The sequence below is a fragment of the Plectropomus leopardus genome, chromosome 5, assembly GCF_008729295.1.
Source record: "Plectropomus leopardus isolate mb chromosome 5, YSFRI_Pleo_2.0, whole genome shotgun sequence".
NCBI lineage: Eukaryota > Metazoa > Chordata > Actinopteri > Perciformes > Serranidae > Plectropomus > Plectropomus leopardus.
This window is the reverse complement of record NC_056467.1, coordinates 3987163-4011735: the sequence shown is the minus strand read 5'-3', so window position 1 is coordinate 4011735 and position 24573 is coordinate 3987163. Positions and strand designations below refer to the sequence as shown.

At 40.0% G+C, this 24573-nt stretch overlaps 1 protein-coding gene across 1 annotated transcript in view; it reads left to right on the top strand.

Moving 5' to 3' along the window:
- The window catches only part of zgc:153039 (uncharacterized protein LOC767698 homolog), an 80972-nt gene that overhangs the window by 21861 nt on the left and 34538 nt on the right, over positions 1-24573 (top strand). Inside the window, exons 7-8 of the mRNA XM_042487178.1 lie at positions 11828-11985; positions 16191-16273. Coding sequence (XP_042343112.1) covers positions 11828-11985; positions 16191-16273 — 241 coding nt within the window. The remainder of the gene's footprint in view (positions 1-11827; positions 11986-16190; positions 16274-24573) is intronic.

Sequence of the window (24573 nt, the reverse complement as noted above, 5' to 3'; positions counted from 1 at the left end):
TCATGCATGTTGACGTCGACGGGCGTAGGTCGTAGCCTGCGATTCAGTAAGTGATGTCATCACACAGTCTGCGCACATCAAACTTGATGTCGTACCCAAGTTTATTAAGATCCATGCTGCAGAGTGTAGCTGCTCTAAACTTCTAAGATTGCAAAAATCTCACAGTGTGCAGGAGGCTTTAGTCTGGAGTGCCAAGTGAACTGAACTACAGCTGTGAAAGCACCTCTTCTCCTTCTTGCTCTTTTTCGCCAGAAAAGACTGAGGAGCGTTGTCTGTTACCGCACACGCTCTAATCCCTCTCAGTTACATCATTTCCCCTCATTCTCAGGCTTTCTGCTCCTCCTTGTCCAGACTGTAGCCATTGTGAGGCAACAAGTCCAGCATCCCCTCTCCCCTTATCCTCACTCTTTCCTCCTGTCTCTCTCCCCCCTCCCTTTCTGTTGGCACTATCGCCCCACAGCAGCATTCTTGGCTTCACTTTCTCCTTTCTCCCTCCTCTCCTTGTCTATCATTCATCCATCCATCCACACAGCCGTGCTCCCTCCTTTTGTTATTCACCTCCTATCTCTCCACTGCAGAGATTCCAGTCACTTTCGCCCCCTCTCTCTCTCTCTTTCTCTCTCTCCTTTTTCTCACTGCTGTCCCTGTTTGTTTTTCATGGAGGGGGGGGTAACAATGGTGGCAGTACAGGCCAAGTCTTCAACAACATGTCCTGTCTGAATTAAAAGCTGCTGGAATTGCAGGGAGAGAAAGGGAGGATTTGGGTGACAAGAGGTTTCGATATTTTAGATGTTAATTTAAAATTAGTTGGCCGGCACTTGGTGACCAAGACAGACACTATAGGACAGGGGTATTCAACTAAAATTCAAAGGGGTCCAGTTGCTAAAATTTCCTCCCAGCAAAGGTCCGAACCTCATGCCTAAAATCAGAATCACGATTAATTGAACATTTTTACCCCAATTATGATTAATGAATGATTATTTTGCTTTTGCTTTTTTGTGGTTTGTTCATTGCCCTCATAGCTCACTGACACAGTTTCATTTGACCATGGTGTGTTTGAGTGTAATAAACATATGATTTATTATTATTATTTATTAAACTTTCACAAAACTCCAGGTAAATTTAAGCATATTGTGCTGATAATGGGCCAACCTCTCCTGACTGCAGGACTCTGACTTCAACTTCTGTGAATCTTCTGTGCTATTAATCATTTTACTTGGGAATTAAAAACTTTTGAGTAGGCCTACTTCTCCTATAGCTGCCAACAGCCTGCCAAAATTCCCAGTAAGAGAAAGGGTGAAAATAAGGTCATGTGCTTGTTGCCCCAGGCCCCCAAAACATTACATCTGCCCCTGCAAGCGGGCAGATGAGACACTGAGCGATGCGTCCTGGTGTTTCTAAATAATTCATCCAAAGTCTGAGTAAACCTGAAACTAACACGAAGTAGTCTATAGATGGGACTTTCCACCAAGTTTGTCTGTTTCAGACACTCAAACACTCAGCTGTTCTCAAGTCGAAGTCGTTCACTTTTTTACATGACGGATGAGCTGGCTGTTGGACATGACTCCATGCGTATTGGTTGTGTACAATAACAGGTATTTTGTTGGAAACCTCACGGGAGCGATACAGTTTGTAAAACTGCTCCAGTCAAGAGTGGGCTGTTGGACATGTCCACGCTGGAGCGGACTGTCGGACATATCCATGCGCTGGAGCGTGCTGTTGCACATGTCCACCTCTAGCCTCGCTGTGTTTTGGCATTAGATTTTCCTCAGTGTCATGAGAGCGGAAGACAGAGCCCAAAAGCCTGAGATGCAGGGCAGATGCGTAGGAGTTGGCTGCCCCAGTGGGGAAAGGGTTAACAGAATTTTTAAATAACCGAAATACCCAACATGCACAAGATTATGTCGGTTAGCGGTTCTGAATGTCGGTTTGATTATTTTTCGATTCATTGCCCAGCACTACTCCTATTGTTCTCAGTTTTACATTTCATTCATTACAACTTGGCCACGGGTCTGGCTAGGACGAAGTTTTGGTCCAGATCCGACCGCAGTCTGCCAGTTGGTGCCTGCTGCAGGAGGAAGTTTATTCTAACTGCTGAATTCCTCACCTGTCGTGTAAGGGGAAGACAAGACTTGCAACTTTTTGGTCAGATTTCACACAAGCATTGATAAGTAGAGGGTGACAGACCTGCTAGGACAGCCACTGTCTCCTGTAACTCAGGGTCTTTCACCTGTCTTTCTGAGAAACATGATTTTTGGGCTCTCTCTCCTATTTTAATGAAAATCTGTCATGACTTTGACAAAGTTAAATGATGATTAATGTGAGGTTCAAAGTTCAGTGTTGGTGTTGGAAACATCCGTTAAGAAAGGAATCCCTCCACGAGTTAATTTAATAGCTGTTTTTTAGCTTTCGATCATATCGTACGGCCAACATTATCATTGAAATGTCTTTAGAATGAATGTTCAAATTTCCATTTTTGGGTTTGACGCTTCTTGTCTATGCAAGTAGGCAATGGAAGGTGGTGGGAATGTGCTCATTTGGGTAGAAAATAAAATAAAGCTTTTGTGCAGTTGAACTCTAATTTCAGCTAAAATGCTGCATGGTTGCTAGCATTTTTAGCAAGTAAAAAATAAATTCAATGTAAATTCACTTTTATGTGTTTTTGTGACTAACTAAACAAGAGTCAGCAGCCACACAAGGGTCTCTTAGAGGCTTTACTTACCATACATCTGTACTAGTATGTTTTTGTTTTAAAAATGCATAACTATTGCCACTAAGTTTCCACACTACCATGGCATTCTGGTACACCTAAAATGAAGACCTTTGAAAATGCTGCTGACCCCTTTATAGTTTAAAATCTCCAGGATCTGGTTTTAGTCTGAATGGGTGAAAATGGACTTTTGGAAACGATGACACAGGCACTGGTGCTTCTTTTTAGTCACAGTGTGTCAAGTCAGATCAATAAAGCTAGGTTAACTTAACTTTTGTGAATTCATCCTTCTTGAGTAGGTACTCCTTTCCAATCACCATGGTGATGGATCATGCTCTCAGCTGGTACCGCTCTAATATGTCGCTGTATTTGCTTTGTTGTGGTTCCCGATCTGTTTTCTACTGCCTTGGCAGCCTTATAATCACAATACAGTCGTTAACAGTTCTGCTTGTCCGGCCTTAGTTTTATCTGTCAGTATTTTCTGTAACTAAGCAACTAACTACAGAGTAAATAAACTGCTTGGATTTTCAGGGTGTTAATATGTGCAGAGATTAAATCAAAAACAATGTGTATGGAGATTTTATTTTAAAACACTGTTTTAAAACAAAAGCATATAAGTGTGGATTAGGCAAGATGGTGTTTCGAGCTAAATGTAATATCACAGTGAAAATACTGACGTGCTGGTGATTGAAGTGTGTAATGTTTACCGTTTTAACCGAACACATTAAAACTCAGGATATTTCAATTGATTCTGAGAGGGGCATCACTGTCTGTACGTAATTTCATGCCAAACCATCAGTTTTCTGGATAGGTGAGAACTTTTACCCACAGTTGATGCTAGTGGGAAAGTCATGTCAGTGGGCTTCATCCTATGGAGATCATAAATGTACAATTCTGTACAGTGTCATTGCAAGCCATCTGCCTGATTGATTGATTGATTGATTCTCTTAATAAGGCAGACTGACATAGTCTTTCTAAGAGCCATGCCGCTAGCAAGGCTCTAAATTGCCCCTCCCCTGTCAAGTAAAATCAAGAAAACCACACTCTTAATTGATGCTATGTTTTAGAAATTGATTTTGAGGCATTTGCCTCTTTACAAATGCCAATGTGATTTTGAATGAGATGCACTCACTTCTGAAACGGGACGCTGATACTCCAGTTTGACTTTGGCTCCATGTGTTTGTGTTTTGCGTTTCCCTGGAGACTGTTATTGTACAATAATGGTGTAAGTGCTTTTTCTGAGAGATTTTTGACCCCGAATATTAGAAAAACATCTGTCAATACTGCTATCTCATATCAGTCAGGCTATAGTTACAAGCATCGTGGGCGAGAGTAACGCAAACAAGTGGCTGGAAATTGCAAGTTGGTGCAAAGAATGACTGAATAGGGAAGCTGAAAATTGGAAATGGTAAAATGGAGAGCAGCCGTGAAAACAAGATGAGCGTATCAGGAAAAATGTGATAAACATTTTAAAATGTGTATGGGAAGACGGGGCAGCGGAAAAGCTGAGACATGCAGGGTGAAGTGTTGGGAGAGAAGAGAAGGCTGGAGACGGGGGGGGGGGGGGTGGAAAAGAAGGGAGGGAGGGATATGGAGGTCGAGGCGGGGGGGTGGGGAGGAATGGAGAAGAGGGGAGGGAGGGAAATGGAGGTGGTGTGTGTGTGTGTGTGTGTGTGTGTGTGTGTGTGTGTGTGTGCGCGCGTGCAGAGGCCTTGTTAGTTATTGATCCCATTTAATAATCCTTAACCACAGTCTACTCCCCTGAGAGCACTTAACTCTGCCGCTCCCTCCCTCTCTCTGGCTCTTACAACCCCTGGTTTCTACCTTTTTACTCGTCTGCTTCTCCCTGGCTGCTTCTTTATGTGTTGGTATCTTTTGCCCACCCCTCGAGTACTGTGGCTACACTCTCAAAGTACCTACAAGGTCAAGGTGAAGTGAGGCTAAAGACCAGCACTAAATCCCAGCAGTAAAGGATGTAGTTCTTTGCCGCCGCATTTGTTGCCATGGAGTCGATTCAGTCGTCTCTAAGAGGCCCGAGCTCATTCAAAGCACAGCGGCCCAGTTGCAGACTCTGTAAAGGTAGCATGGGTCTACTGCGAATTGAGAGCCATGTGTTCGGGCTGTAGCTGTTTAGACTTTCTGAAGTGTGCCCTGAGGATTTTGCTACTCACTTTGCTTACCGAAAGAGTTTTTTGTTTTTCCCCACTGGCACGGTGGAAAATTGGGCCATAGAATTGTCACTGTTTCATGTCTTTCAGCTGAGGTGTTGCCTTTATACTTTCAGTTTCATTTTGGTTGGGGTGAAGGTGCACTTTTTACAAAGCAGACATATGCAGTGTTTTCAATTTAAGACCAGAAACCTTTGTCTTGGTTTGATTTTGCCCTCTTAATGTAATCTGCAACAGCCTTTGTAGATTTGTCTTGAGGTGTCCTTATAAAACTCATCATTGTTTGACGTACGAGTCATTGCAATGGTAAACACCTAAATCAAGATGACACTATCGCCGGCTGCAGTTTATTTTCAAATGTTATTTCTTAAATTATCCTCCCTATTCAAAACAGTTCCTAACTCCATTTTTATAATCTAAGGCATACTAAGCAGCTGTTTTTCTTTGTTCCCAAAATTTGTCATGAAATTGGTCGTTGTGCATTTAGATTTAAAGCTCCATCTGACTGGAACAACCTGCCCCATTCAATAATAAAAATCTATTACGTCTTTTTCATCTCCTTAAGGCATCTCTACGTAACCATCTTCAAACAACCTGCTCCTGTTTCTAATTATAACTCATCTCTTTTTTATTAATATGGGAACAATTTGTTTATAACTTTCTCTTTTGTGCCTGTACAATACATGTAAATGCATGTTTACAGATTAACATGGTTGAGTGTACATTCACTGAATGTATTGTATGTACTCTCCTATAATGTACTTACTTGGGGAACTGGTTTGAGGGGGATTAGTCAGGCCTAGGAGAGCTTTTTGCATATGTTTGCATGAGTGTTTTGTATTTTTATGGGTTACTTTGTATTGTATTCTCGGTATATGTACTTTCTGTTTGTTTGTGATGAAGATCCTCTCGAAAACGAGATGATAGATCTCCAGGGGTTATCCTTTCAATACATTTCTAAATTTCTGTTGATGACTCAACAATTACATGGTCTGTTTTAATCTCATGTTGGCCTTAAAAGCTCTGGAGGAATTTTAAAAGGTTTGAATAAATAACCCCGATGATGTCATAGTCATCTAAACTTTGGCTTGACATTTAATGAAATATGAATGACATTTTCAAGCTGCTTGTAGGATCCAGTGGTTTTGGAGCTTGACCAATACCAGAGACTAAAGCTTCGTTCAGACTGCAGGCAAAGATTAGTTTGATCTTTTCATTAGTTTCAAATACTTTAAGATTTGTTTGTCAAATAAGATTTTAAGACAGACTCTCTGCACTGTTATTGCAGATAATCAGATCAGATTTGTGTCTCCAGGTCTTAGTGTTGTCAAAAATAGTGATTTAACGATACATGTCGTAACTAAATATTTGAAAAGGTTTCAGTACTCAATGTCCACTTCTGCAGTAACGATACACCATGTCAGCGGTACTTTCTGGCTCTCTCTTGTCCTTTATGTTTATTACAGTCATTTTGCTGTCCTTTGCTACTAACCAAGAAAAGAAGACTTGTTTTTGTCATGCTATAGTCGGTATCTAATATCGTTAGTAATTCCAGTATCGTGACAACACTATCAGATGTCACTAACCTATCTGCATTGGTTGCTGTGGTTACATCGTAAGTGTCAATTACTACATAGCTATGCTAGTGATGCAGCTGTCTAATGCGGAGGCATGAGAACTGGAGGTCCATCATTTCGCCCTCCATACATGTATCTCACCAGACAAACTCAAAGATCGAGCACTCAGCATGGATTCTGCTCAGCATTTCCATCACTTTGGATTTGACAGCGTGGTGGTTTGTCGTTTTGTGAGTGATGCAAAAGACATTTGACATGACATTCGATTTGAGCGTCCAGACTGGGTCACACCTGTAGAAATCCAATTCTGAATCTTATTTTAAACCACCTCCAAATGTTGTTTAGATTTGCTGTCCAGACTTTCCAAAATCAATCTGGATATGATATATGATATAAAATAGATTTTGAGCTGGCAGTCTGAACAAGTTCTAAGAGTTATAAAAATTCAATATATCTCAGCAGAGAGCCATGTACAACACAGTCAGCTAGCAGCTATCATTTGTAATTTCAGTCACTTATTGACCGACCAAAATTTAACTTCCAGAAGCTCACAGTTAAACTTCCACTTAATATTATAGCAATAATTTAAGCTTATAAATGTACTTTTTTAACTAGAACCATCGAAATTTGGTTCAAGAAGCATGTAAAAAAATAGGGATGCCAAATTTAGTTGTCTACAGCTGTTTAAAATCTTGATGTGTCAGAAACATATTTAATTAATATTTAAGTGAATATAAATATCTGGGGACACTGACTCGGCAGATACCTAATTTATCTATAATAGTTCTGGCCTTGTAAAGATTCAATGAAATGGGCACCCTCACAACTTGGAAAATAGTGGCTCATTAGTGATGGCCTGCTGCAGTTGTAGGTGTAACTAAAAAGCCTAGTCGGATAAAGTCTCTGCAAATCTTTCAACTAACAACGAGCTGCACTAATCAAATGAAAATGCCTTTCTCTCATAACTAACGGTCTATTACTTGACACTGAGGATAGACCTCTTACTGTCAAGTGGGAAACAGCTGCCTGCTGCTGAGGGAGGGGGTGATAACAGCAGAATTTGTTGGGCTGGAAAGACAAAAAAATGAGCTAAGATTTGCAAAAAGAAAAAAAAAACAGTAACAGTGGATGTGCAGAACTTGGGAATAATTTTCTGTCTCACATAATAATCTAATTAACCGCTGATACAGAAAATATTGATAAGTGCAGTTGTAATGCGTTTAATGTAGCATTTTGAATGTAAAAGCACAAATTATGAGCAGCTCTTAAAGAATCCCTAAGCTGCCAAATGACCATGTGTATTCTGAGTACTCACCGCCTATTAATGTGAATATTTGGAGAAAACTTTCTGGCATGCCTCCACAGTGATCGAAAAATCCAAAAAGTGTGAACCATGTTCTTGAATTGAGGTAAATGGGGCTCTGTGGATAAAACAGCAAAACTGTATAAAAACATACACACACACTCGTCTTTAAACAAGTAGTGCACCTGCCTGTTTGTGTTTTAAATTATAATGTTTTAATTAAAAAATGCATGTTTTTTTGAAGTACTGAGTATAAGACTTATAGAGTATAAGACTTGGATTATACTGCAGTTGTGTTAGAAATCACAAACTGATGTTTTGAAATTATTTTCTGTTGTTAAATGTGAATGTTAACTTCAATTCATGAAGAATGTTCGCCTTTTTTGGATTTTCCCCTCACTGTGGAGGCATGCGAGAAAAAAAAAACGTTTTCTTAAAGAATTCAAGGTAATACACAATGAGAAAAAGATAAAAAATAGTCCTTTCGCAGATGAAATTTTTAGTATTCTTGTACAGTAATGATATACTCATTCATTCCTGTTTACAAGCAGGAAAAGAAAGACAAAGAAAAGAAAAATGCAGCTGAATAGATGCTGTCCTTGGAGAGATCCATTAGAGCGACTAACCTTTGCATTCCACAGAGGCGGAGTATTGCCTTTCAGGACCATCAGGTCCATATTGCAGAGACACAAATGGTCACATAATGGTGCAATAAGCATAACAGTGATATTAGCCATAAGCCAGAGCCATCTCAGTAACTAGCTGTGATCCCACTTGAGCATTTATTGGACATTCTGCAGCCTGTTTCTGCAGGATCATTAAACTACATGATCCTGAATCGTTAACGTTAGTCGTGATGAGAAGTGACCTCGCCCTCGGAGAGCTGAGATGACCAGGATCAGAAATAAAGCACTGTTTGTGATGAGAAGCTTCACGCTGCGCGTATAATACACCTGTTTGTCAGCTCATCATTTTTCATCCCATTTGAAAAATCGCGGATAATTAATCCGTAATGTTCGCTGGTGAATTATCATAAGCACAAACACATGAAATGATGGATTATAAAGATGAATACGCATGAATACACAAATGAGGGCATGAATAAAAATGGTAAACCAATGAGCTGAAGGGAGGGAGCGGGGCCGGGAGGGGCGAGAACAATCGGCCAAACAATCTCGGCGGGCTCCTTTTAGTCGTTCAGCTTTGTTTCCTCCTCTTCTCTAAACGAGCTCCTTTAATCTGTCACTCGCTCCCTCGCGCTTTTGTTCTCCTCTTTATTTGGATGGCAGAGCTCATTTCAGCTGGATGATCTGATCAATAATTACTTTAGAGGCTCCATACAAACACGCACTCACACAAGCAGAGTCACATATAAGGTAACGAAGGAAGAAACACAAAAATATAAAAACCCTTTTAAACCTGGATTGACATCAGTTTTCTTGTGCTGCGTTCGGATACGTTTCGCAAGCTACTTAAAACAGCAAATTGTTTGATTTCTTTTGAAACCATTGGGAGAAGGCATGAGCAACATAACAAGACATCACCCCAAATGAGCAAAACATTAGCGAAAAAGGTCCAAGGAAATTACTCACACAAAAAAACCCAAAAAACAAAGAAACAAGAAAATGACCTTAACAACGTGCTGCAAATAAAAATGAAAATAAATACTCTCTGTAATATAGTTTAAATTTGTAATTTTATTATTTTTAAAATAATGTTTTGGTGACATTTTTTTCCTATTTTTTAGCTTTTCTAATGATCCTCCCCTCTTTTCTAAAATTAATTTTTAAGTACATTTAACCCTAACTTCAAAAAATTAAGTAAAAGGTGACACAAAAACTATCTAAAAAATAGCTTAAATTAGGTTTAAAAAATGTTGAGAAAACTATATTTATTTAGTAATTTTAAAGATTAAACTTGCTCATACCTTTTCCTGAAAGAAATCAAACCAATTTGTTCAGTGTTCAAAGGGTTAATATGACCCAACACATGAACAACCTCCCTCCCTTTCTCCCTCTCTCTCTTATTTTTTTGCTCTCTCTCTCTCACAGACACACACATCTACACCATTTGTCATTACTGTCACCCAGTTTGCAGCGGCTTTGTTTTTGAGAGCCAGTTTGGAAATGTCAAGCTTTTTGAGATTTATTTTCCTCCTGCTGCACGTCAGAGAAATTAATAATCAGCCTATAAGTTTTGACCCGCATCATCACTCACCTCACACACAAACTTTAATTCCTCATCATGTGTTTCACCCTATTTTTAATTTTTTTTTTTGCATGATTCTCCTCATTTTGTGCAACAAACACGCCAACACTCCCCTCCAATCGTGTGCCTGCGAATCATACCAGTTGTTTGGTGTTATTAATATGTCAGAGAGTCTGATTACAGCAATGGCTCATAAACTTTTCACTGCAGTGCCACACACATTCACACACACACACACACACATAGACGCCAAATAAACAAAGTAGTTGGCATTTCCTAATTTCGAGTGTGATGTTAACTTCTCCACAGAACCTTTGTTTAGTTGATTTGTGGTAATGCAAAAGCCACTGTGTGTGTGCGCATGTGTGCTGTATGCGTATACTAAATGTGTGTGTGTGTGTGGGTGTGTGTGCTGCCTGCCTCTCGGGGCTCCATGTGAAATAATAGTGTGCTCAGATCTTTGGATGGAGTGAACAATAGTTAACAGGGCCATGATAATAAGTATTAAAATCATTGGACCTGAAAGAAAACGTGATGAGACTCTTAATTATGAGAGAAAGAGGGAGAGAGAGAACGGACAGTGGAAGGAGGAGAGGTAACATGAGAGGGGGAGAAAACTAGAAGAAGAAAAAAAATCCCTTGAATGGGTTTTAAAAACATGATGAGGGAGATGGAGGGGATGAGGGAGGGGAAGAGATGGATTGTGTTTGTGTGTGTGTGTGTGTGGAAACACAAAGAGAGATTGAAATGGATCAAGAGAGAGAGAGAGAGAAACACTTTGCACTCTAATTCTCCTCTCTAGCTGTGTTGTATTGAAAAGAGGTGGGGGGGCAGGCTGCAATCATGCACACCCCGCTGTGGTTTTTGTACTCTCTGATCTCTCTTTCTCCATATCTAGTACAGCATCTGCTTTACACACACACATACACACACTCGCTGGAGTGAGCCCCTTATTCCAGGATCTCATCATTAGGCACCCCGGCAGAGTAATCATCACTTCCTCTTCAATCATGTTCTTTTTCATTGGACACGTTTTGCCCCCCAGAACAAATGAGTTTAAAATGACACACAACCTTTCGGACCACTTGATTTTCAGCTCCCGATATGAACGTAATAAAATGGAAGAGTTTATCTGTTTATGGCTATAGAGCTGATGGGTGTCCCCTGTGTGGTGCTGTTGTGTGTGAAACTTTTCTTTTTAAGATGATATTTTTCTGGCTTTTTATTGCTTTTATTGCAAAGGTGTTTTGGCCCGAGCTATTATTATTTTAAATCACTGAACTCAACAGGCTCATATTTAAGACAGGCGTCCATATGTGATGGGTGTTTAATTCCATCCAAAACTGTTGCTCAGCAAAGATGGGAAATACAATCAAATTATTTTTTAACCCTTTGAAACCTCTTTTTTTTAAAAAAAAAAAAAAAAAACTTGGGAAGAAGTCAATAAGAAATAAAAGAAGTGATGACCCAGGAGTTAGAATTAGTAAGTATTTATAGTATAGTATGTAAGTATATATAACATTTGCCAAAAAAACCTAAAAAAGTAGTAAATGTAAAAAAAATACAAAGCAAGAAATTACTTGAAAAAAAAAATTCTTAAAAATAATTTTAAATATATATAGTTATCTGGACATTTTTCCTTAGCTTAAAAAAATTTCTACATCTACTAATCTCTCTTTTTTTGTGACTCTCTTTTTTACTTTGCCAGTAAAACCGCCTTCTTTGGTGCTCATGGTGTCAGTAAAAATAACTGAATGATTGAATTGTGGTGAATATTGATGCACTTTCTACTTGGTTCATAGTTAGGGCCAAATTCTTGATGTCTGTAATCTCCTAAATTGTACTCTCCAAATCTTTACAGCATCCTGCTGCAGAGGGATTACAGTTTCCTAAGAGATATCAACATCTGGAATCCTTTTGTCACCATCGGGGTTTATTCCTCAACTCTCTCTGCCGCCATGAGCAACCTCATCGGAGCCTCACGCATCCTCTACGCCCTGGCCAGGGACGACTTGTTTGGTAGGTAGCGCGACCATTTCTTATTTCCTGCTGGGGAGGGATGTCCTCTGTAACTGCTGTTAGAGTTGTTATTAGGGAGGCAGATGGGACCTGGGACTGAGACAACCTATTTTGTATGCTTATTAAATCACTGAAAGTTTAAATTTTAGAAACAGAGCTTCTTTTTCTTGTTTTTCTTTTCCATTTGGAGTGGTCTCTTTGGACATCCAAAACCATGCTATTGAAGATAATGATATTGAAAATAATTTTAATGTAAGGTACAATATCTGTCATGGCTTAGAAGCTAGAAAAACTTCAGTATAATACTTAATAACTCCTCCTTAATAAAGAATTCCAACAATCGCCAGGTCTGGTTTGGTCAAAATAAGTTCTAATTTCGCCAAATTAGATGTAAAAAAACATGCTGTTATCACCCATGGTCTCTGTCTGCCTGCTGGCCGCTGGCTGTTTACAGTCCTGTAACTTATCCCTCCACCACTAGGTGTCACTGTGTCTTTCAGCTCAGCTGTCTGTTCTACCAGTAGAGACTGGAGACGGAGCTCTGGTGGTGCATGCTGTGCACTAAATACAATGATTTTTAATAGAGAGAGAAGTGTCTGTATTTATGACGGAATTGAAAAACATAACTTCAGGATTTCTAAATACCCTAGATACATTATACCTTCATTCTGCCAAAGCCTAATGAACATATTTGCGTTTAAACTTGGATTGGGTGAACTGTTATTTTATTTTACGAATACTGAGGTTCGTCTTAAGAAACTAATCAAGCAGTGAGCAACATAACTTTCTGCTCTCTCAAAGTTTTACCCCCAAATCACCTTGAGTTGTTGTGATGTTATCCATGATTTTATTCCCACAGTCATTCCCATACCAAGCGCTCATGTGATTTCCATCTCTCTTTGCCTCTGTGTGAATCGATGCCGGCTGCTGTTTTGTCGTTATTAATGACTGTGAGCATCCTCCTTATCCCGTCCTCTGCTCCTTTGTTAAGTCTATTGCAAATTGATTTGGCCTTTTTCTGTGTGCGTGTATAGCCGTGCGTCCGTGTGTGTCAGGGAAGGTAAATGGCTATATTAATGCGAGTTCCTACATGGAGTGATCAGACGCCAGTTCAGCTGCTGGTTCACCAACATGCAAAGGGTTAACTTAGATTAATCTCTTTAATTAGGAGTCAATGACTGCGGAGCCATAAATGTGTAATGGTCTTGTAGGAGGTCTGAAATGGTTAGTATGACCACACTGTATGTGAATGTGACTGTGTTGTTCTTCTCGTTGTCATTCATGCATGCTGCTCACAGCTTAACCTTGCCACTGTCCTATGCAAACAGAGTGATGGATGCATTAATTTTCCAACACACACACACACAGTTTTGTTGTGCCATCCCACACATCTTACATTTCTTTCTTCTCAATAACTCACTAATCTCTAACTCCTTCACCTCTGTCCTGCCTTTCTCCATCCTCTCCATCACTCAGTCTGCTCCTCTCAGCGGCATTGATTTGACTTTAAAGTCGCACTGATTTAATTCCCATCCTTCATCAGCTGTGAAATTTAGTCTTAAACTCGAATTCCCACTCCACAAACCGTCACAGCGCTCCTTTGAGTTGCTTCACTTGTCGTTTTTTGTCATGTCTCTTCATGTCCGTCTTTCTACCTCCACTGTACAGAGCTACCACGGGATTCAACACAAATATCACTTACGCATGACATTATATCAACATGTATTTAAAAATATGCAAGGCTGTCTGTAAATGGGTTGTCTCCCAATAAACCACACAGCACTGTAAGGTATTAAATATTGCCAGCTTAGTTGGTCTCCCTCGCTGTCTCGACCACCCACTCTCTTCTTGCTCTCGCCTTTCTTGACCAGATGTGCAGGTAATTACATACATTTTGTTTAAATGTCACTAACATTAGAAATTGCCATCCCCAGTCCAAATCTGTAAACAGTAAGGTTATTACTGCCACTCTAATGTCTAATGTTCCAGAATCTGTTGCTATAGGAGACCTCGTGAATTATAATAGAAAAGGAACATAATGCATGTTTGTGCTCTCAGTCGTCATGGCCTCAAGATGAAGGTGCTTTTATTTGCCCAACAACAGTAAGCTATTTTTAGTTAAGTTTAGTTGTTTAGTTTGTTGTTACAGTAATTCATGTCTTTAAAAGTGGCATTTTAACAGCGAGTAATTATATTAGTGGGTGTTCAGAGTCAAAATGGCACTTTATTACAAATATACAATGGAAGTGTTGGTGGGGGTTTTTCATACAGGTGATGCGGTGAAATGTACTCCAGGGAGGCCAGTTTAAGCGGTAGATCCATGAGTTTGACGGCTTGTCAAATGGCAAAACACTGCACACAATGGTTTATAAAGCTATGCGACAAGACAATATATACATATATGCAACATATACAGGACAATATATGATTTTATCACAGATCGCAATAAAGAGAATAAGAATAAATTGATAGTGGTAAATTTCTATTATCTGGATCATTGTGAATAACGTGTCCAGCTGCATCCAGACCTGCAAGAGTTGGGGCTCGACATTAATCCTCAGGAAAATGAAAAACCTGGAAAGGAGTTTAAGAATCATACTTTCCAGGCCTGGGAAAGTCATGGAATATGTAAAAATCTATGAAAGGTTTGGTAAAGTCATGGAATTCTGTAGTGTGGAATTAAATTTTTATAATAATGTTCTACGTAATGTTTCATAATGTTTCTGTAGTTTTCGACATAATGTGTTCTAACGTGCATCGATTTATGACTTTTTTTTACCATCACGCAAGTTTCTTAACTTTTTCCCTGCTTTCCAAATCCTCCTTCATATATGCAAGCCAGCAGAAATTGACACAGTGAATCCACTGGGCAAGTGGGGCAAGAATCAAATGTATTATGCGTCCTTGAAGAGTCATGGAAAAGTTTGGAAATGTTGTGCATAAAAATGTGTAGGAACGCTGAACCTGGCATAGACAGTGAAACACATAAAGTGTTCTGGCAAGTGGAATGCCTTATGCAGTTTTCCAATTGGGCAAGTGAAAAATAAATGTGCAGTGTAAATGTATCGTTATGTGAAAATAAAACTGCGTACTATATTGCTAAATTGGAGCTTTTCCAGCTGAACTGAGTGCGTGAGTCTGTCTCACAAACAAGCATTAAACAGAAAAATCTTCGGGCTGTGTGTTTTATCACATACCGTTGTCTGTCTCAATATAGCCTTACCCCATACAAAATATTTAAAGTAAGAATATATGCTTCACACATTTGATTGACCAATGCAGTGTGTAGCTAGATGGCGTTACATTTCATTGGTTCAAAAGCAGAGCGAGGTTCAGCTGGAGCCTTTTGCATCAGCACCATAGTCTTGCTGAAATGATGTGGGGGCTGTGTTCTGTCACATAGTGCTATTTTAGGTCTAACCCTGGCTTTAGTATTTCATTGTATTATATATATTACATGTGCCTGATTTACCCTGTGGGATGTGGTGTACAGTTGCATAAAGTAGCCATCAAAATCTCCACAGGAGTTGGTGTGTGACTGATGGTACATCTGCAGGAGCAGACATTCATTGTTATAAATCCTGTGGGACTGAGCTTGACCTCAACCAATCTGAAGTCTTTCAGTTCTGTTTATTTCATATCTTATTTTGTGTAAATCACTAGTAAGATTTCCATTTGCAGCAAAATTTGCATGCCAAGTAAATACATTATTTTTAAATGGAGACTTGTGAGAAATAAAGTGTAAAAAAAAAAAAAAAAAATCATCAAGAATAGCAGTGAATGGGAGGTGTCATTAGAGAAGCTTAATTTAAACTTAAGAATTGACAAGTCACAGGCATCTCTGTGTGAGTGACATCAGATTGTCAAGGAATTTCCACCTGCTGTTTCATTCACTTCACACCCACACTGTGTTTAAAATTGTTAAACATATTTCAGTGTTGGGAGAACTGCCTGCTGACATTTAATAAAGAATGTTGTGGAGGAAATTCTGCATTAAAGCCAAGGATTGTACTTCATAACATTCTTTCTTTGAATAAAACTTCCGGTCCATGTACACGTTCAAGGTTTCTCTGATGTGAGTTTTGAAGGTCAATGCTGATATTTTTATATGGAAGCTGCTACTCGAGAATATTCAGTGCATTTTTCACACCATCAGTTCCCTAAAATTTAAAGGTTTTCTCTTAAATTTATTTTCACCCCTGCAGGTAAGGTGCTGTCTCCAGCTAAGAAGACGTCCCACAGTGGTAACCCCTGGGTCTCTGTGCTCATCTCCTGGTTCCTTGTGCAGGTTAGTGGACTAAATAAATGTAGAATGAAGGCATACAATCTCAGAAAGTATTGACATATAACATATTAGATAAAAATATATTTTTATCTGATCTAGTGTAAAATAAAGCAAAAAAAGCAAGGCAAAGAAAGTTAAACCAAAGTGATACCCTAAGAGGCATAGAAGTCACACTTCTTCTGTAACCATCCATACCTATCTTCAACCTATGTGGGTCCGGGTTGCAGGGATGGCAGCAAGGTTTTCCAAACTTCCCTCTCCCCAGCAATGTTCTCCAGCTCCTCCTGGAGGATCCCAAGACATATAATCCCTCCAACGCGCTCTGGGTCTGCCCCTGGGCCTCCTACCAGTTTGACATGCCTGGAAAACCTCTAAAGGCAGGCACCCAGGAGGCATTCTGGTCAATGTCTGTATCTTCTCTAATGGCCACTTTTGACGCAAAGGAGCAGTTCTACTCTGAACTCCCTCCAGATGTCTTAAACGTCCTCATGTCTAACAAGAGCCCAGCGACCATATGGAGGAAATGTATTTGGGCCGCTTGTATCCATGATCACTTTCTGTCAGTCACTACCCAAAGCTCAAGACGGGGATGAAAGTCAGAATATGGATAGACCGGTAAATCAAGATGCCTTCCAGCTTAGCTTTTTTCTTCACCACAGCAGTTCTATACATGGCTCCTCCACTTCAACACCGCACCAACCCGCTTGTCAATCTAATGCTCCATTTCAACCTCACTTGTGAACAAGATCCCAAGATACTTGAACTACCTTGCTTAGGGGCCGATACTTTCGCCCAACCCAAAAAGAGCAATCCACCATTTTCCAGAAGAGGAACCATGGCCTTAAAGGTGCTCACTCTCATCCAAGCCTGCTCAGACTTTCTCTTGACTGCAAACCGCCCCAGTGTATGCAGAAGATCACAGTGTGATAAGGAGAACAGCATCCTCTACAAAGAGCAGAGATGCAGTTCTGAGGTCCCCAATCTGGACGCTCTTCTTACCCTTGCTGTGACGAGGGGCAACCCTGGCGAAGGCCAACACCCACTTAAAAGCGATAGATTTTTTGCTGAGTATACATTGGCAGCTCTCATATTGGTCATTCAAGGACAGGATGGCTCCAAGCAATGTACACCGAAATCCCACAGTACCCCCAACATGACTGTCCCTAGGGCACAGTCATAAGTCCACAAAGCACATGTAGACTCTTCATCTACATGTCTTATGGTCTTCTTCAGACAGCAAGTTCATTCATTTTCTCTTCTCAAAATAGAAAAAAGTTTTTAATTGTGTCTGCTCATTTGTTGTGGTGCGATCAGTAGGCCTAAAAATACAGAGCTTCAGGGGTCAAGAATAAAGACACAACAGTGGCCTTTTTAAAAAATATATATTTTGGTGAAATCGATAAATCAGGAATACATTCCTGCTGAGCTAATAGGAGCACTGAAGCTCACTACAAAGGAAAGGAAGAGAAGCTTCAAACAAGCTGCTATTATTTTTGGATAATAGATCCAAGGTTGGTGAGGTAGTGGAATAAAATCAGCTGGAGCTCCTGTTGTTTGGATTGTGAAGTGTTGTCATAGAAGCTTTCCTCTGGCAAAAAGATCAGAAAGTCCTCCTGTGCAACTCAAGAGAATTCTTTCTTCAAACAGAACTTTTTCATTCAGAGAAAAAACTAGCTCGGTTTGATGTCTTTGCTTCCCTGGACTGCTCAGTCTGCATCCACATAAACCTGTTATACTGTGCTTTAATCTTGTGCATCTGTGTTGAACAAATAACTCTTGAAGTCATTCATTTTGTTGACTAATGCATTCCAAAAAGGTGCTTCAGAACCACTGAAGTCCCAGAAAAGTAGAAATAACATAATGTAACAATTAAATTGTACTGAATGAATAAAACCTGTTTTCCTCAAGGGAAATTTGCTTTGCACAATTGAGCATAAAGGAATATTAAAGAAAAACACATTAGCAACAACAGAACATTACATAAAACATAAGCAATATGAAAACATAAAATGTCCTAAAAAGCATCAGTGTTGGGAAATTGATGAAGGACATCAAGTTCGAGAAGTGCCAATTCCATAAACAGAACATTGACAACCTTACAAACAAGCCTAGCTCTCATGTGTGTGTCAGCCGCAGAGCAGCGCCAACAATTCACCGTGGCAATTGTCAGAATTCATTCTCCTCTCAATCAGAAAGAAAAAAAAGTTCTTAAACTAGGCTTGAACTGTGAGAGAATTCGACGTCAGTAAGCGCCCCTATAAAAAAAACAATTATAGGCCTGAAATATAGCTTGGACTTGATCCTCTTAATGCCTCGTAAGTAAGGCGGCAGTGAGGCATGCTAAAATTGACATAATTTGGTCTCTCTTCATAGTTGCAATTGACAAGTTGAAGACAAGTGTTTGTTTGCTACTTAATAAAGACAATTAAAATAATCAAGATGGGATGAAATGAGGGAATGAATAAAAATCTCCTGGTCATCATCAGAAAGAAATGGTTTGATTTTCAAGACCATTCATATGTGATAACTTAGTAAAAGTTCAGATTTAGATAGCCATGATTTTTGGCAGATCGCTGCCAGGTTATACATTTATTCTAAATTATTTGGGGCAAAGTTACAAGGGTATGCTTGTCACAGGTCATGTTAGGGCTTAAAGGTGCCTGATAGCAGACAGAATTGTCAATTTTCAACTCAAAGATGTAGCAGGATCAAGGACCAATGAAATTTCCTTTTTCAAACTTTGTTTAAAAAATGACAAATAAATCTACCTTACCTTACCTTCCATCTTCAGTCAGACATTGAGTTCACTTTAACCAATTTCTGTGAGGAAAAGGAACTCAGTTTTCCCTAACCAATCACCAGAGACCCATGTGACCACCTGAATCTAACGTTATATCAAGTCCACACTGATGTGTACCCATGCCAACGTACCCGTTTTGCCGGTGGTTTTAGATCGGAGCGGAGCTAAGTAAAAGCCATGACACACCAAGCCGACATCAGAGAACTAGTGCTGATGAAAACCTCCTGCTGTGTTGCCTCACATCGCTGTGTCTAAGCCAAATAGTTGCACAGAAACACACCAAACGGACAGCAAACCAGCACGTACGTTCTGCGCCTGTGTGAGTGGAGATTCCCGTCCATACCAACAGACAGCTGTTGTCTGTATTCCTCATTCAAAATTGGAAATCAGGAGTTAGCCAGCAATCACTTGTTAGCCAGTTAGCACATTAACGAAACAATCCAGTATGGAAAGAATAAAGAATATTTACTGTGCACCAGTAAACAACAACACAAACCATCACAAGTTAGTTTTTGACCTCCTTCCTTCTTACCTTTAGCTATTTGTTTACATTTGCCACTTCTGTTTCTCGTCTGAGCTGAGTGGCCAATCGGAGTGATTTCATTCTCAGCTTCTGCCACTGATTCAATGTGCTGAATTGGCTGGAAAAAAGCCGGCGGTCGACAAGAGCCAACGGTGCGGGACACACTACGGTTATGACGGCTGTGGGTGGGAGCCGATGGCCAACCGTCAGCTTTATGTGTCACGGCCTTAAAACCAACCATACTACCATGTTGGGTGATATTGTGAAGACTTGATATGCCATTGCTGTTATTACTCCTCATTTGTGTGACAACAGCGTTAGTCCCGCAACATGTGGCTGATTTGCTTATTGTGCCCCCTTGCTGCACTCACTGGTTGTTTTTTTTTAAAAAAATCCAAACCATGCAGCCATATCAGTCAACTATAACTTGATGGACTGGGTGCAGTTTAAGGTCTATAGCAATGTGAAAAGGCGTCCTGTGGTCAAATATGCTCTCTATCTACTTGGGAGTTTTTCCCACCAGGAACAAAGTGACACCTCATCCTTTATTGATGCATTTCCCATCTGAGCTGGTCACTAACAAGACTACTTATAACTACAGTAAATGCAGTTCTGCCAAAAACAGTCAGAGGTACCACTAAGTACTTGAAACCTGGGGGGAAGATGCATTATTTCCCCAAGTTTTGTTCAAATCAGTGGTGTCAGAGAAACTGCGGGAGTACAAGAGAATGTTTTCGTGAACAGACAGGAAACAGACAGGAAGCAGTCAGACGGAGGCCAGGAATACAGTAGTATTGGAACAGATGAACCTTTCTTACTCTGACCAAAGACAGCTTGTAGTGTTTTTCTCTTCTATTGTATCTTCTATGTTGGGGAGTGTGGAGGGGGTCAATTTAGTCTGAGGAGAAAATATTGGCAGAGGGGGGGTGGGTGAGGATAGAGAGACAAAGAGGTGGAGGATCTTAGGAGCAAATAGGCCTGACTATCCCATCATTATCAGAGGTGAGTGTTGAAGCCTGAATGGCTTGTCATTATTTGCGCTCTCTCTTTCTCTATTGCTCCCGTCCTCTTCTCTTCACCCTTCGCTACTCTCCAGGAGTGGAGGAGGAGCAATTAGATGGAAATCGTTAGCTGCGCTGCTGCTGCCATCAGAGATCATTGACTCCCTCGTCCTCTTTTTCTCAGCCTCTTCCTCCGCCATTTGAATGATTCACTGATGACAAAAGTCTGATTGTAATCTCTCCTCAAAAACTCACACGCTGCAGGATTAAAAAGGAGGAGGAGGTAGATGGCACGAGCTAAGGCTTTCTTTATTGCACTTTTAAGTAAAGGGAAAATAGGCGAACTGCAACAACAAAGGGAGAAGAAAGACAGAAAAAGTTTAAAGAGAAGTTTGAATGGTTTTATTCAGTCTCCCCAATAATTTTGTGATTGCAAGAATAAATGCAAAGATGCCCCAATACTCCATAATATGCGAATGTTTTTTCAAATCCCTGCGAATTTTCTGCAAAATCGGTTTAGTCATGAGAATGCTTTCCAATTTTGCTGATCATCGCAATTTCCAAATCCCACCAGGGATGGGGATCGAAGCCTGGTTCTATTGAGGACCCAGTTCGACTTTTTTCAAAAACTCAAAAATCCATAACGTTTGAGCTTATCAAGACTACTATTGAGTCCTATGGGTCATATATTGTAACATTATAACTCAAGTCGAGTCACGTCATCCAGTCACTGCACCATATACATTGACTGTCTAATTAAGGTTTTCAATACAACTGAATTGCCAGCCAACAGGTATTAAACCAAGCAAAGAAGAAACCTTCTCTTGTTTTCTGAATCTGAATCTGGTGGTCAAGGGGGGAGCAACCTCCATGGCCAAGCACATTAACATTGCGCGTCAAATTAAACTTAAATGCAGAACCTTCAACAGTCTTTGGGTTGAAAAAAAGCTCCTTCAACCCTGTCAGCTGCTGCTGCTGCACATCCATAGAAGGATAAGAGCTAACAACCCATTTCTGCCTTTTGTAGCCGCAATTTCCAGTACTAACCTAAAACTTATGACTGAAGCTGAGGGTTGGAGCTTAGACTGGCAAGTTGAGAACTCTTCACAACAACAGTGCAGTACGGCATCAGCATTACTGCTGACCAATCTACCTGTTGATCTCTGTCAAGACCCCGAGACACTTGAACTCCTTCACTTGGGCCAGTGACTCTCTCTTACCCTGAAAGGAGCATTTCACCTTTTTCTGGCAGAGCACCATGGTCTCAGACTTTAAGGTGCTGACTCTTCCCCTCTGCTTCACACTCCGCTGGAAGCCATCTGTGTTCAAAGATCACAGTCTGATTAATTCAGCAGAACCACATGAAGCTCTGTGCCGTGCAGAAAAACTGACAAAGAAAAGGAGATGAAGTGCTCGGCCAGGAAGTCTAGTCTTCACAAAGCGTGACCAAATGTCTACAGAGGAGATCATTATCGTCATTTTTGGGATTCTTCGCTTGCCACAAGGTCACAGTAATTGTTGGAGAAAGTTTTTGGGTAGATTTTTCCACATTGCTGTGCCATGTGCAATGGCAACAAATACCATAAGAATTGTTGAAGGCTATGTTAATCAGTTCGTCTTCTCATTGTATCTTCAACTCAAGAACTCGTCCGCTCAGGTACTGCTTGATCCAAGGCTACATGTTGCTCCAGCCAAGGCTTACTATTCATAGGTTTTATACAACAACTGAAGCGATTCTAATGTAATAGCTAAAAGTAATCATAAGCATTATTGACCTACTTGGCATGTTAGGAAGAAATTAGGTTAATTAGGGACTCAATTCAGGGAAAACAAATGTTACCAAAGCATGTTTAACTAGTTAGCTGTGTTCAGAGCATCCTGTAAGATGAATATTTACTCCCACTGGAATATATCACACATAGTGATTAGTAGTCATTTCTTTAAACCTTCATAACTTACTGTTTTTGACTGACGTGTTTTGACTTTTCTACTGCAGTCATACCAAAATAACAAAAAAAGTCATAAAATTGTAGCTAACTTTGATTTAAAAGCTGCCACAAGTTCTGTCATTTATTGATATTGCACACTGAGGGCACCAGTTTCATTTGATTTTTCTTGATTATGTGTCAAATAAGCTGTTTCAGAAAATAATAATTTACTGTATCTAATAACGTAATTAGCCAGACTGTGTGTGCATCTGAACCCCAACACGCACTTATGCCATCACTTTCTGACTGTTACCTGTCACCCGGAGACATTTCTGGAAAAGTGATGGCTTTGTAGTCCAAAGCATTACTCAGCTGCTTCCACTCAATTCTTTTCATTTAATAAAAGTGTCTGTGCTAGTCTACTTATTTCACTGAAATTTATGGCAATTTATGCACTCTGCTTTCCAGTAAAAACAGTCTTTCAAATTGCCACACAAAAAAAATCAGACCCAGGAGACACGCACACACACATTGTGCGCAGTGACAGCAGTTGTCCATGCTGGCTTGTGTCTGAGTTAATAGCTAATTAATGCTCTGGTAGAGACGGTACCCAGGGGAGCACTGGAGAGACACCCACTGACTTTGCCTGCCAGAGGTCAGAGATGCTCTCTTACCCATTTTCTCTTTTTCACTCGCCTTTTTTTCCTCCCCGCTCTCTTCTTTCCATCTCATCTTTTCCACTCTTCTTCTTCTGCTCTCCCCTTTTCCACGCTCATTGGTCCCTCGGTTCGTCATTTTCTCTCTCTTTCTGACCGCCTGTCAATAATGTGACATCGTTAATTTCAATTCCCCATCATTACCTTCTATCCTCTCTCTCCCCATCAGTTTACTTCTGCTTCATGGCTGCAAAGTCAGTGATCAGAGCTGCTACTCACTTTCCTCCATAAATACCAATGATATGCCCTTGAGCTCAAGAAAATGAACTCTAAATCTAGAAGAGTTTCTCAGCAGCCAATTCTAAAACACATGGTAACTGGAGCGAGGTATGTTGGTGTTCCCAGGTACAGTACAGTAACTATTTCCTTGCTCTGCACAATGAATTGAAAACAGACAAAGAAATCATGCTTGATGATGATGACGATGAGACATCCACAGAAAATGTTTTAGTTTGTATAGAAGAACTAATTATGGCCTTTGCCTGAAAGTTTGGATGTTTTTCCACACTTTGCAGGATGGTTTGGTACATGAGGAAACCAAGCAAGTGATGAGCAAGATTTCCATAGTTTATAACTTGAAAGTGTTGCACAATTCAAAAGAGCTGTTTGCTAACCAGTGTAATTTACACACTGAATAAATAGTAAAGCTACAGCTCTGTGATGGGCCCAGCTGACCACGTCAATAGAAGTAGTGTGTAAATACAAATATTGCATTAAATAAGGGTGCAGTTACTTTGAGTGATGGACTCCAGCTGATGTGGGACATTCCTTTGTTTAAGTTCTCAGATTCTTCGTTTTCAGTTTTGAGCCAAATATGTCTGCATTTCCAGAAAGAGAATATGAGTGGTAATTAGTGCTCGGATTGCTTGTGTGAATTGCATTGTCAGTCGGAAAATAATAAACCTGATACTTTTTAAGATGATGTAGCATAAATTCAATGAAATAAATTCATCTATAAATTACTGATTAAATTAGAGGTTAATGGTGCATTTCAGTGACAAATCTGATTTCCTTAAAACTACTGCAGTTCCTTAAATCTTTTAAGTTGCACCGATCAATATATTTATTTTAACAGTTGATCAAAAGACTAATGTAATGTGAAACGTGTGGCTCATGGTGACAAACACACATGGAGTTATCGTCATCCATAGCTTCTACCAGCTTTTTATGCCTCTGAGCTGGCAATGTTTTCAGATTGTCTGTCTGTATGTGCGTATGTCCAATTCTCCTGCAAATGTTATCTCAAAAAGGCCGTGAGGGATTTTTTTTTTTATATTTAAGCACAATTGCCTCTTGGACTTGATGATGAACTGCAAAGACTTTGGTGGTCATAGG